General features: G+C 47.9%; 1 protein-coding gene across 1 annotated transcript in view; it reads left to right on the forward strand.

Annotated features, from left to right (window-relative positions):
- The first annotated feature begins 1,274 nt into the window (after positions 1 to 1,274).
- The window catches only part of PAIP1 (poly(A) binding protein interacting protein 1), a 33,634-nt gene continuing 19,536 nt past the window's right edge, over positions 1,275 to 15,372 (forward strand). Inside the window, exons 1-2 of the mRNA XM_077285418.1 lie at positions 1,275 to 1,645; positions 12,366 to 12,517. Coding sequence (XP_077141533.1) covers positions 1,411 to 1,645; positions 12,366 to 12,517 — 387 coding nt within the window. The 5' untranslated portion in view covers positions 1,275 to 1,410. The remainder of the gene's footprint in view (positions 1,646 to 12,365; positions 12,518 to 15,372) is intronic.

Genomic DNA, 15,372 nt, shown 5'->3' on the forward strand with positions numbered 1-15,372 from the left:
CGTAAAAAACTCGTCCACCGACCGTAGGGATGGTTGGCAGGGAGAAGGCCCAGGATTGGGGATCACCCTTAAGAAGGGAAACGATGATACCCACCCGTTGTTCCTCACTCCCTGATGAACGAGGGCGGAGCCTGAAGTATAACTTGCAGGCCTCCTTAAAAACCAAAAATTTATCTCTCCCTCCAGAGAACCTGTCTGGGAGAGATATCTTGGGTTCTGGTTGAGCCTGTACCTGAGCCGAGGCCCAAAACCCCAACAATTGCTGCAGCTGCTGCACCACCTCACCACGCAGCACCTTACACTCCTCGGTGAGAGTCTGTAGCAATTGGGCAAAAGGCCTGCATTTGGGCCATGGCTCACCAGAAAAAAAAAAGGAACGGTTGGTTATAATGTCAAGGGGCAGAAATAGGAAAACAGGAGATGAGGAATCTGGGCCCCTGATCTGCCCCTCAGGCTAGGGGAAGCCCTGTCTTTCCTTAACTTGGGGGTACCCTTGAAGGTAGGGAGGCCCAAGTCACCGACCTGTCCCTGTCTCCTGTTAAACCCTGAACTAAACCTCCAACCCCCACCCTAGGAGCACTCTGTGAACAGCCAGCTTCTTTAGCAATGACCTTTTGTGGCTTACCCTCCTTGTGGAGTGTGACAATGACTGCCTTCTGGACATCTGTCACGTCAGCAGTCTTCCCCATGATTGTGGAGCCTACTGAAACAGACTAAGGGACCTTTATAAATGCTTAGGAAGCCTTTACAGGTATTCTTTGTTAGCTATTTTAATTGACTGAGAGATAATGACTTTTGGGTTTTCATTGGCTGTAAGCCATAATCATCAACATTAACAGAAATAAACACTTGAAGTAGATGACACTGTATGTAATGACTCTATAATATATGTTTCACTTTTTTGTATTGAACTGAAATACATTAACTTTTTGATGATATTCTAATTTTGTGAGAAGCACTTGTAATAACGAAGCCGCAACGTTCCAAAGTCATGTTCTGCTACACGGGGGCACTCAGGGCAGCAGGAGGGGGGAGCAGCAGAGGGGTCCAGGAGGGGATGGGCAGCACAGGGGAGTGGGCAAGAGAGGGAGAATCTCAGAGTGGGTGCAGGAAAGGGAAGCAGAGGAGACTTCACTCTATCAGGTCAGTACGAGACATCCTCTTTATACAGTTCTAGCCTTCGTGCTAGGCGCGCTGCAGTCCTCCGGCCACTATGTGGCGCTGTATGTGACCGCTCGTCTACTACAGTGTGCAATACCATTGCACTATGACCTCCGTCCTGCAGATGTCGCTGTCCGCTCGCTATCCTGTTTCTGTTGTTGACAAGGGGGCGGAGCGGGGTTTTGTGATCGGGCCCGGAGAGGGCTGCTCGACTACCGAGCTCCGTACCGGAACAGTGTGTGCACCGCTATGTGGGACGGCTTTGACAGAGCCCCTGGTGGAGGTAGAGGCAGAGGTCGTGGCTCGGGGACAGGCAGAGGACGCGGGCGAGAAGCGGACGCTCAATCAGGCTTCCGGGGCCAGAATAACGGAGAGGAATCCGGGAACATCACCTCAGCGCAGAGGCCGGGAGGACTCCAGCAACAAGAGCCCCTGAGGCCGCCGCTCAGCAGCCCTCCCGTGGGGAGCAACATCATCACCACAGGTACCGGACCGCTGCCCTGCCGTGTACACGGACTACTGCCCCCATCATCGCCCCAGTATCACACAGGACTACTGCCCCCATCATCGCCCCAGTATCACACAGGACTACTGCCCCCATCATCGCCCCAATATCACACAGGACTACTGCCCCCATCATCGCCCCAATATCACACAGGACTACTGCCCCCATCATCGCCCCAGTATCACACAGGACTACTGCCCCCATCATCGCCCCAGTATCACACAGGACTACTGCCCCCATCATCGCCCCAGTATCACACAGGACTACTGCCCCCATCATCGCCCCAATATCACACAGGACTACTGCCCCCATCATCGCCCCAATATCACACAGGACTACTGCCCCCATCATCGCCCCAGTATCACACAGGACTACTGCCCCCATCATCGCCCCAGTATCACACAGGACTACTGCCCCCATCATCGCCCCAGTATCACACAGGACTACTGCCCCCATCATCGCCCCAGTATCACACAGGACTACTGCCCCCATCATCGCCCCAATATCACACAGGACTACTGCCCCATCATCCACCCCAATATCACACACGACCGCTGCCTTGTACACGGGACTACTGCCTCATCATCCACCCCAATATCACACAGGACCGCTGCCATGTACACTGACTACTGCCCCCATCATCCTCCCCAATATCACACAGGACTGCTGCCCTGCTATGTACACGGGACTATTGCCCCATCATCCACCCCAATATCACACAGGACTGCTGCTATGCACACGGGACTACTGCCCCATCATCCACCCCAATATCACACAGGACCGCTGCCCTGCTATGTACACGGGACTACTGCCCCATCATCCACCCCAATATCACACAGGACCGCTGCCATGTACACTGACTACTGCCCCCATCATCCTCCCCAATATCACACAGGACTGCTGCCCTGCTATGTACACGGGACTACTGCCCCATCATCCACCCCAATATCACACAGGACTGCTGCTATGCACACGGGACTACTGCCCCATCATCCACCCCAATATCACACAGGACCGCTGCCCTGCTATGTACACGGGACTACTGCCCCATCATCCACCCCAATATCACACAGGACCGCTGCCCTGCTATGTACACGGGACTACTGCCCCATCATCCACCCCAATATCACACAGGACCGCTGCCATGTACACAGGACTACTGCCCCATCATCCACCCCCAATATCACACAGGACCGCTGCCATGTACACAGGACTACTGCCCCATCATCCACCCCCAATATCACACAGGACCGCTGCCATGTACACGGGACTACTGCCCCCATCATCCACTCCAATATCACACAGGACCGCTGCCCTGCCATGTACACGGGAATACTGCCCCACCATCCACCCCAATATCACACGGGACTACTGCCCCACCATCCACCCCAATATCACACAGGACCGCTGCCCTGCCATGTACACGGACTACTGCCCCCATCATCCACCCCAATTTCACACGGACCGCTGCCCTGCCATGTACACGCACTACTGCCCCCATCATCCACCCCAATATCACACAGGACCGCTGCCCTGCCATGTACACAGGACTTCTGCCCCATCATCCACCCCAATATCACTCAGTATTACTACCCCTGCCATATACAGGGAACCATATTCCCAATATTACACTGTACTACTACCCCTGCCGTCCCGTCCCAGGATCAGACCTAGACCATAGGGCAGTTGTTCTCTGTGTCCCTTTATTACACGGTTTATCAGTTTGCCACCACTACCACAGATGGCTGCCAGGGAATGGACGGTGACTGTGTGTCTGCGGCTGGTGGGAGGTCATTATGTGTACAGTAGTCCCCCTCTAGCTGCTGCAGATGGTAGATAGCCCCAGCAGAACGTGGCACTGTTCAGGTGTACTGTGTATATCTGATGGGGCGAGAACGGGAAAAGCAGAGTCTGAATGGAGCATGAAGATTTTGTGCAGGGTTAAAAAAAACAAAAAAAGAAACCCATTGCTGTGTCCGTCTAGAAACAGAGAGACCTGTGGGAGGTGCGGTCTTCACTTCCAGCATCGCCAACTCCAATATTTCACTTATTTTCTGCCCTCCCTCCAAGATGCTTTCCTATCACCTTCAGCTCGGTGGACCCTCCCTAGAGCAGTTATCCATCAGTGATGCAGAGGTTTAGTTCACTGAACGAGATCTTGGATTAATGCGAGTGATCTTGTGCTTTCCCAGTGGTGGGGACAGTGACGTTTGCTGGATCCCGCTCTCCCACCACCCAGAAGATCGCGCCTGTCTTCTGATAGTACCTTAGCCTGGTATTAGGGACATTTTTGGTAATACATTATATTTAGTAAAATCGCCTTTCTGCAGTTGCCTGCTGTTTTCTTCAATAAAATGGCCGGCCCTAAAAGGTGATCGCTTCTCTAGAAGGCCGGTTTTTTTAAACCTCTTATTCACAAATTTTTCTGGTGCTTATTCAAGTGCTATAGAGAAGCTGCTGTATTGACCACTGCCACATACCAAAATGCTGCAAACTAGTCACTGACCAGTCAATCAAAAGGCTGCAAAAAAAAAAAAACGTTTCAGGAAAAAAATCTGCAAAAAAAAACTTGACAAACTCTTCAAAAATGGCTTCAGGAAAAGAAACTCCCTAAGGCTTCTTTTACACATACCACTGTTTTGCGGCCCCAATAGATTTCTATGGGGCCGCAATAATTTCACGATGCGCCGTATGGCCGTGAGGGCCGTATTTACGACCGTGAAAAAAGATCGAGCCTGCTTGAAAATCAGTGGGGCCGCAAAAACAACAGAAGTTTGTTTTTGCGGAATGCCGTTTTTTTTCCCAATACTATTTCCATAGTATTGGAAACATGAAAAACGGCGATCCGCAAGTTTTTTGTGGTCCGTTATTGCAGCAGACCATGAAAATTGCGTCGATACGGCCCGCAATAACGGGCCGCAAAAAACACAGTATGTGTAAAAGAAGCCTAAGGCTATATGCACACGTTCAGGAATTCTTGCAGAAAATTCCTGAGAAAAACCTGAAATTTTCTGCAAGAAATCTGCATGCGTTTTTTGCGCGTTTTTGCCTCGTTTTTTTCCGGACATTTCCCAATGCATTTTATAGTGGGAAATCTGAAAACAAAAACCCGCAAAATTAATGAACATGCTGCGTTTTTTTCGCGGAAAAAAACGCATTATGTGCACAAATCATGCGGAATTCATTCTAAATGATGAGATGCATATTGTATGCTGTTTTTTTGCGGTTTTATAGCGTTTTTATCGGGGAAAAACGCGAAAAAAAACGCGAAAAATCAGCAACGTGTGCACACAGCCTAAGTAGCATTTCTTTAAGTGGTTTCCACTAGAAAACTGTGTGCACATACAAATAAAGGGTTAATCTGCTGGTTAGTAGGGATATCGAGTCGATAAGCCAAACCTCCGACTCCATAGGACTGGCTCACTTCTGAGCATGTACATAAAGCGCAGCACTGGCTCACTACTGAGCATTTACATAAAGTGCAGCACTGGCTCTCTACTGAGCATGTACATAAAGTGCAGCACTGGCTCACTACTGAGCATGTAAATAAAGTGCAGCACTGGCTCTCTACTGAGCATTTACATAAAGTGCAGCACTGGCTCACTACTGAGCATGTACATGAAGTGCAACCTTGCCTCACTACTGAGCATGTACATAAAGTACAGCACTGCTGAGCATGTACATAAAGCGCAGCACTGCCTCACTACTAAGCATGTACATAAAGTACAGCACTGCTGAGCATGTACATAAAGTGCAGCACTGCCTCACTACTGAGCATGTACATAAAGTGCAGCACTGCCTCACTACTGAGCATGTACATAAAGTGGAGCACTGCCTCACTACTGAGCATGTACATAAAGTGCAGCACTGCCTCACTACTGAGCATGTACATAAAGTGCAGCACTGCCTCACTACTGAGCATGTACATAAAGTGCAGCACTGCCTCACTACTGAGCATGTACATAAAGCGCAGCACTGCCTCACTACTGAGCATGTACATAAAGCGCAGCACTGCCTCACTACTGAGCATGTACATAAAGTGCAACACTGCCTCACTACTGAGCATGTACATAAAGTGCAGCACTGCCTCACTACTGAGCATGTACATAAAGCGCAGTACAGATTCATCTCAACTAAAAAAGTCCTTAGATAAGGAACAAAACAGAGAAATGACATTTCAAAACTTTCCAAAATTATTATTACAATACTTACAGCACATCCTGCCTATATTGTACTGCTGTACCCAATTTATTACATATTTTAGGACTCGGTCCATTTTATATTGACTCAAACCCCTCTAAAATGGACACCGACCCCCACTCCACAGCCCTGGTTGCATTGTTGACCGACCACCTTAGTGAAATGACAGCTATCATATACTTCTCAGGTGCTGCTGGTTTTCAGTCACGGGGATGAACATGGAGCCGCTCCAGTCACCGCTCGCTGTACAGTGTTGGCGGCTCGGCGCTTTCCCCGACCCTTTGATTGTCAGCTTGCTCTTCACTGTTGCTCTGCAGAATCGCCAGTCAGTGGCGGGGGAGGAGTGCCTACATCTGCTGCTCACCGTATAGTGAGCGGTGACTGAAAACCGGCGGCTCCTGGGAGGATATAGGCCCATGTTGTTCCAGTAGCAGGACATTCAGTGAGGCGGGCGGAAAACAATGTAAAACTTGACCAGCGATTTCTAATTTTTCTGACAATTTAAAAAAACATTTTTTTTAGGGACCACATCACATTTGAGGTGACTTTTTTTTGGGCCTAAATGAGAGAAAATATCCAAAAGTGGCACCATTCTACAAACTGCACCCCTCAAAGTCCTCAAAACCACATTCAAGAAGTCTATCAACCCTTCAGGTGCTTCACAGGAATTAATGGAATGTGGAAGGAAAAAATTAACATTTTACTACTTTTCACAAAAATAATTTTCACAAGGGTAAAGGGAGAAAATGAACCCCAAATTTTTTTTGCAGTTTCCCCGGGTTATGCTTAATGTGGGGGAAGAAGGACCACTTGACTTTAACGCAAAAATGGCTGGAATCGAGAGCGAACGCTATGTCGCATTTGGAGAACCCCTGATGTGGGAGGTTTCCACTGTTCCTGCACAAGTGACCCCATTTTGGAAACTAAACCCGTCAAGGATTTTAGGATTTTATCCAGTGGTATAGTGAGGATTTTGAACCCAAATGTGCTATACAGAATTTGATATCATTAGGTCGTTATCTATATGTTGTCAATAGTGTTGAGCGCAAGTGGCGTTATCATGGAGGGGGACCTTGGGGACATCATTTCTCTCCTATGTCATGTATATCATGTCAGAATAGAGGAAAATTATTGAAGTTCATTCTCTGTCCTCCGGAGCAATATTGCCTTGCGCAGGCGTGTACTCCGGAGGACAGAGAATGAACTTCAATCCAATATTGCGGCCAGCATGCAGCCAGCGGGTAAGGAAAGGGTGAATCAAACACCCGAAAACCCCGCCCATATGACCCAAAACCGGTCCCGCCAAATTCAGGTGACAGGTTCCCTTTAAGAGGCAGATGATGGCTGATTGTCACAGTTATGAAATGTCCTATAAATGTCTGTCCCTGATCTGAGGATCCTGGCTTTTAGTTGAGATTAATCTGTGCTTCACTTTATGTACATGCTCAGTAGTGAGGCAGTGCTGCACTTTATGTACATGCTCAGTAGTGAGGCAGTGCTGCACTTTATGTACATGCTCAGCAGTGAGGCAGTGCTGCGCTTTATGTACATGCTCAGCAGTGAGGCAGTGCTGCGCTTTATGTACATGCTCAGCAGTGAGGCAGTACTGCGCTTTATGTACATGCTCAGCAGTGAGGCAGTACTGCGCTTTATGTACATGCTCAGCAGTGAGGCAGTACTGCGCTTTATGTACATGCTCAGCAGTGAGGCAGCATTGCGCTTTATGTACATGCTCAGCAGTGAGGCAGCATTGCACTTTATCTACATCCTCAGTAGTGAGGCAATTCTGTGGAGTCGAAGGATTGGCTCACCAATTCGACAGCCCTGACTGAAATCATACTGACCCAAAGAGTAAAGCTGCCTTATCAATTTTACCACATGTGGAATGGCATAAAAAAATTCCTGAATTGTTGTTTTTTGTTCGTTCTGCCTCCCAAAATTCTGAATAGAAAGCGATCAAAAAATGTAATGTGACTGACAATGGCACCAATAAAAGCGTCAACGCGTCCCGCAAAAAAAAAAAAAAGCCGTCGCATGACTGTCGTCCGAAATATGGAAGAATTATAGCTGTCAAAATATGGGAATGCGAAAGCCAAACATAAAAACGCAATATAAATCTGGTATCGCTGTAATCGCACCAACCCAAAAAATAAAGTCGTCTAATCTCTTATACTAGACGAGGAATAGAGTAAAAAATTTCGCCAATAAAAGCGTCAACTCAATCTACAAAAAAAGCAAGTCCCCACTCAGGCCCGTCATCTGTTTAACATCTACTTCTGCTTGTTTCTGGAAAACACCCATGAAGTAAAAATCGGCACTACATCTGTAGATAAATAAACAGCAAAATCGGCACTATAATATGGCGCTTCCTCCCTTCTGAGCTTCGCACTGTGTCTGAAAAGTGTTTTTTGACCACATATGGGATAGAGTGCACTCGAGAAATTGTGCTGTTCATTTTCATCTGTTAACCCTAAAATTGAACGCTAAAGGTACCTTCACACTAAATGATTTACCAACGATCACGACCAGCGATACGACCTGGCCGTGATCGTTGGTAAGTCGTTGTGTGGTCGCTGGGGAGCTGTCACACAGACAGCTCTCCAGCGACCAACGATGCCGCAGTCCCCGGGTAACCAGGGTAAACATCGGGTTACTAAGCGCAGGGCCGTGCTTAGTAACCCGATGTTTACCCTGGTTACCATCGTAAATGTAAAAAAAAAAAAACAGTACATACTCACATTCCGGTGTCACGTCCCTCGCCTTCAGCTTCCCGCACTGACTGTGAGTGCCGGCCGTAAAGTAAAAGCAGAGTGCAGCGGTGACGTCACCGCTGTGCTCTGCTTTTACTTTACGTCCGGCACTCAGTCAGTGCGGGAAGCTCTGAGCAGCAGCGCGGACGCCGGGGGACGTGACAGACATCAGAGGGTGAGTATGTACTGTTTTTTTTTTTACTTTTACAATGGTAACCAGGGTAAACATCGGGTTACTAAGCGCGGCCCTGCGCTTAGTAACCCGATATTTACCCTGGTTACCATTGTAAAACATCGCTGGCATCGTTGCTTTTGCTGTCAAACACGACGATACACGCCGATCTGACGACCATATAAAGTTCTGGACTTTCAGCAACGACCAGCGATATCACAGCAGGATCCAGATCGCTGCTGCGTGTCAAACACAACGATATCGCTATCCAGGACTCTGCAACGTCACGGATCGCTATCGTTATCGTTGCAAAGTCGTTTAGTGTGAAGGTACCTTTAGGCTTCTTTCACACTTCTGTCTTCCAAATCTGCACAGGATCCGTCAAGACGTTGAAATGACGGATCCTGTGCAGATTGTGGAAAACGTGTGCACTGGGCCAGTCTTTCTGACGGACCCGTCGAGCCTGTGTGCACCTGTTGTGTATGCGTCTTCACAGCGGTTTTCCGCTGCGAAGACGCATACACAAACCAGGTTAAAAAAAATAAAAAATCGCAGTATTCTCACCTACTGATGTCCCGCGCAGCGATGCCCCCGGCAGCTAGCGTTCCTAGTAATATATTGCGAAATCTCGCGAGACCTGAAATGGCTAAATGCTATGATTGCAGCATCTAGATGGTTAAAAAACCTGGGACAGGGCTGGCATTGGCTCTGGCTATTACAGCAGGAGGTCAGCAAAGCCAAGCTCCCATTGTGATGGCGCCAGGTAGTGGGATTGAGGGTGACACTGCAGATGGGCAGTGGAAGAAGGTGCTGATGCAAAGTTACGTAGTTAGTAGGAGTCAAATGAGACAAATGTCCGTCACCTGCAGGATACAGAAGGGGTAGATCAATAATGCATTACTCAATTTGCCCTAAAAAGAAAGTTTTTCTCTCCTGATTCCGAGTATCTATAGACATTATTATCAACATTCAGAACAAGAAGGTTACACATGTACCAAAGTTACTTTCTTCTGAAAATAAAACATCTAACTTTTTTAAATTATCCCCACTTCCCACTGTGACTAGCCCCTCCTTTAGACAACTCCACAGATTAAGGCTATGTGCACACGATGCATTATTCATGCGTTTTGAACACGCGTAAATGATCCAAAAACGCAATGGAATACTTATGCAAGGTAATGCATAATCCTGAAGTGTTGTGCACATGATCAGTAAATTTCTGTCCGTATTTGCAGCGTTTTATTTTCTGCAGCATGTCAATTCTTTTTACGTTTCTGCAGCATTTTTGACTCCTTGACTACAATTGAGTGACAAATCTGCAGCAAAAACGCAGGTGTAAAAAGGTTTGCGTATTTGCTGCAGATTTGCTGCTAAAAATGCTGCGATTTGTCAATGGAAATGTCAGAAGGAGGAAGAGTGTGCGGGCGGAGAATGTGTGCGTGTGTCTGTGTGTGTACCCATGCGACATGTGTACCTAGACGTCATCTGATGGGACTACTACTCCCATACGGCTACGTTTTGTCACATATAACAGAGACAGCATGACCCGATGAAAGGAGAATAGTCTCCTCATCCGGCGCCTGTGTTCAGTTGTTAAAAAATTTAAACATTTACATAATTACATACATATTTACATACAAAATACATACTCACTGAACACTTAATCTTCGATTCCCGTGTCTCCTGCAAACAATCAAAAATAATAAACCAGCATATACTCACCTTTCCGCCATAGTCCATTTAATACCAAGCGTCCCACGCCGATTTCATGTGTAGAACAGTCACATCGTGAGATGTGACCGCTCTACCCGGCCTCCGGCGATACACTGACAGGAGGTGATCGCTCCCGCAGTGTATCACTGAGCAGCCGCGAGTGTTCACCGGAGTTCATCAGCTGATCAGCTCCGGTGCTCTCACTTACGGCACTGCTGCGTGAGAAAGTTCTCACACAGTGGTAGAAGTGAGAGCACTGGAGCTGATGAACTTCGGTGATCTCACAGCAGCTCAGTGATACACTGCAGGAACGATTACCTCCTTTCAGTGTATCGCTGGAGGCCGGGTAGAGCGGTCACATCTCCCGCTGTAACTGCCCTATATGTGAGATCGCCGTTGGACAGGATAGTATTATACTTTGGTTTATTATTTTTTTGAATGTTTGCAGGAGACGAGGGCGTCGGGGATTAGGCGTTCAGTAAGTAAGTATGGTAAATTTAGATTCAATAAAGGAGTCTGTGTGATTATTTCAAATAAAAGACTTTATTCTGGGTGTTTGTGCTTTATACAATATCACTATGGGGTTAGTAATGGATATGTGTCTTGCAGACGCCTCTCCATTACTAACCTGTGGGCTTGATGTCATCTGACACTACAGAGGTGACTTCAGCCCCACAAATATGAACCCCACTTGCCACCACTACAGGGTAAGTGGGAAGAGCGAAGCTAAGTGCCAGAATTGGCGCATCTATAAGATGCGCCATTTCTGGGGGACTGAGAGCTCATGGTTTTTAGCCTGGCGGGGGGATGCCGATATCCATGGCCCCTTCCCAGGCTATTAATATCAGCCCGCAGCTGTCTGCCTAGCCTTTGCTGGTTTGATTTTTATAGGGGAATCCCATGCCAATTCTTTTCTGGGGTTCCCCTGTAAACTAGCCAGGAAAGGCTAAGCAAACAACTGTGAGTTGATATTAATAGCCTGGGAACCTTTGGCTATTGGCTCCTTCCCAGAATATTAACATCAGCCCTCAGCCTTTGGCTTTACCTCTGCCGGTTTTGAAAATTATGTGAGAGCCAACACAATTTTTTTTTTAAATAAACATATTGCATTTCACTCAGATTTCTGACAGTTGCTGTTTTGTTACAGCATATGTAGGTTACTTGTTAATGCTCCTACATAGGCTTTTCATAGAATGATAGAATTGGAAGGGACCTCCTGGGTCATCTGGTCCAACCCCCTGCTCAAAGCAGGATTCACTAAATCATCCCAGACAGGTGTCTGTCCAGTCTCTGTTTGAAGACTTCCATAGAAGGAGAACTCACCACCTCTCGTGGGCAGCCTGTTCCAGTCATTGATCACCCACACAGTCAAAAAGTTTTTTCTAATATCTAATCTGTGTCTCCCCCATTCAGTTTCATCCCATTGCTTCTTGTATTTCCTTGTGCAAATGAGAATAAATGATCCTTCTACAATGTGACAGCCCTTGAGATATTTGTAGACAGCTATTAAGTCTCCTCTCAGTCTTCTTTTCTGCAAGCTAAACATTCCCAAATCCTGTAAACGTTCCTCATAGGACATGGTTTGCAGACCGGTCACCATTCTGGTCGCTCTTCTCTGAACTTGCTCGTTTGTTGTCTTTTTTAAAATGTGCTGCCCAAACTGGACACAGTATTCCAGATGAGGTCTGACCAAAGAGTAGAGGGCAATAATGACGTCACGTGATCTAGACTGTATGCTTCTGTTAATACATCCCAGAATTGATGATCGTGGGCAACAGGGTAGTGTCTCATTTCCTATTTTAGAAATCATTGGAAAGAATATTTTCGATATAAAATGTTTTACCATTTCTTGTTTTCTCCGCAGTCCAAATCAACCAGAAGAAGGCTCAGATAGCGATAGAGACCAGCTCAATGGCCGTGTCTAAGGGTCAGCACTCCGACTCCAGGACTGTGATCTCCAAACTGTCTGCAAATGCTGCAGAGTTTTATCCCTCCGGATACTTTGCAGATGGCAATGTAGGTATTCTGTAATGTGCAAGTGGGCTCTGCCTCATTATTGGGTTGTGTGATCTGCCCCTGTCCTTATTACGTGGTGTAGTAAGAGGGCACGTTCAGGATGCTTAGTGACTACCCTCATAGTGACCCGGCTAGTCTGCTCGTCACGCAGCACTGCTATGCTCTGGGCTATCTCCAGCCTGCTGTGACTGTAATACTCACATCTCCACCATTCAGCCCTTAAAGATCTGCCAATTGTGACATTAAAATGGCAAGACTGAAGGGGCCCATACATGGCATGGACCAGGATGTATTAGGGGACCCCAGGACTGTCTGATCATACACTTTTTTTCTACTTTTTAGGCCATGCTCTGATAATATTAGTGCAAAGGGTAATGTATATATCGTACATTTTTATAAAAAATATATAATTGTAATGTAAACAATTGATATTTTATATAAACTTCATTAAAGGGGTTGTCCTGGCAAATTTTCCTGATGTATTAAATAATAAAATATACATTTACACCAAAAGGGGGAAGTCGCTGCTCCAGCAGCAGCAGCAGGTCCGCGCATGATAGACTCCTGTGATCAGGTGATGTCAGCGGCGCCTGGTCGATGATAAAACCTTAGTATACACATTTTCGGTATCATCGTGACCGTAATTACCTGTACAATTAACTTATAGTATGATTTACCAATGATGTTTGCTAGAAAAATTTCTCCTACGCCTCATTGGGGGGCACAGGACCATGGGTGTTATGCTGCTGCCACTAGGAGGACACTAAGTAAACACATAAAGAATAGCTCCTCCCCTGCAGTATACACCCTCCTGCTGGCTCTCAGCTCCTCCCCTGCAGTATACGCCCTCCTGCTGGCTCTCAGCTCCTCCCCTGCAGTATACGCCCTCCTGCTGGCTCTCAGCTCCTCCCCTGCAGTATACGCCCTCCTGCTGGCTCTCAGCTCCTCCCCTGCAGTATACACCCTCGTGCTGTCTCCCAGAGAACCAGTTCTTGCTTAGTGCCTGTAGGAGGCACTTGGGTCTGTTTCAGACCCCACCGTTTTTATTTTAATTTTTGATTTTCCGTTCTATTTTTTCCTTTAACGGAGCGAATCTCCCCCGAACCATCAACAGGCAAGTACGTGGAGCGTCCCTCCCGTATCCTTTCCTGCAACGTTGGATGCCAGCCCTGAGCTCACATTACGGGCGACGGTTCCTTCGCGTTCCGATCTTCCCCCTCCATAGCAGGCGACCACATGGAGTAGCCCTCCATCTACCTCTCCTGGAGCCAGGTGCATAGCCGGACATGATATATATGGTGTCCGTGCAGCCCCCCTCTGCATCACCACTGATAAAGCGGATGACGCATGGCGGCAGAAGCTCTCCACCCCCTCCCTGACTATGGCGACGGTGGATTGAGCACCGGCCCACCGCATCTACCGTGAGTACACTGCGGGGGCCGAGGCGCTGGGGGGTCCTGGTCCCCGGGGTATGGGAGGTCCGCACCTTAAGCTTGTGTCTGTGGGTGGTCCTTGGTGTGGCAACCCCACGAAGGAGTGCAGCTAATGATGGCGCTAATAGCGGTTGCTGCACTGCAGGCTGCAACTGCAGAGAAAAAATAAATAAATAAATTTTTCCCTCAATACAGGCCTGAGTTTTGGCCCCGCCCACCGGCAGTTAGCCCCGCCCACTTTTTCTGGAGCTTCTCGTTCTCTGTGATGAGCTCCAACTTCCTGATCTCGGTGGCCATCTTGGGACACCCACAGCCCTGATGCTGCAGCACTGCTCCAGCATTTCCTATCACAGCCCTAGCTAGCGTTTTTCACTGCCTACACTGCGGACCTGCCCTGGGGACTCAAGACACAGGACCTGGGTAAGCTGCAGACACATAGCTTAACCCTTCCCCTGCTAGTAAGCGCTTTCCTCCAGGCTTTACTATGTCTCAGCCAAAGCCTCACAAAAAGTCTGGGAAAACCCACACTGTATTTTTCGCTGCATGTACCTCTTGTAAGGTACCATTACCCCGGGGTCACAATACTGCATTATGCACAGCTTGTGAACCGGTGACGGCTCTGGAACCACCTGTTGCTGATACTGAACCCAGTGAGCCTAGTCCCCCTGAGTGGGCTACCTCCCTTACCCGGTCTATGGCATCCCTGGCAAAAGCGTTAGACTCGTTCCGAGACCCTTCCTCTAACCAGGGCACTAATACGGACAACGCTTCCGATGGTCAGAACCCCTCGTACTCCAGGGGTCGTACCTTGCCAAGGAGTTCTCACTCTTCCAGGAAAAGGACTCATGCCATATCCCCAGACCATCAACGGTTTTGGGGTTCTGAGAGCTCCATTTCTCGCTCCCCTTCCATTGGGGCTAGTAGAGAACCTGTTTCAGAGGACGATTCTGATACGTCCCTAGATCAGGAATCATCACGATCAGGAGACTCTCGACTCTCTAATTGAGTCAGTGAATAAGGCTTAGAGACTTGAGGAGGAACCTTTATCTAAAACGGATCATGCCGTGTCCTTTAAGAGGACCAAACGAGCTCAGAGTGTTCGCCACTCACCCCGAGTTTAAGCAAATTGTTGAATCTCACAGGATCCGTCCAGATAAACGATTCACAGGGCAGAAGCCCATGGAGTCCAAATATCCCTTTGCCCAGGATCTAAGAAAAGATTGGTCACAATCTCCCCCAGTAGATCCTCCGGTATCGCGCCTGGCTACCAAATCTGTTTTATCCTCCTCGGAGGGCGCCTCTATCAAAAATCCAACCGATCGACAATATGGCGCGTTCAGCCTTTGAAGCCTCAGCGGCCGCACTCTTTCCATCTTTTGCCGCCACGTGGGTGGCTAAGGCTATGACCCACTGGGCTGAGGT

The sequence above is a fragment of the Ranitomeya variabilis genome, chromosome 1 (assembly GCF_051348905.1).
Source record: "Ranitomeya variabilis isolate aRanVar5 chromosome 1, aRanVar5.hap1, whole genome shotgun sequence".
NCBI classification, from domain to species: domain Eukaryota; kingdom Metazoa; phylum Chordata; class Amphibia; order Anura; family Dendrobatidae; genus Ranitomeya; species Ranitomeya variabilis.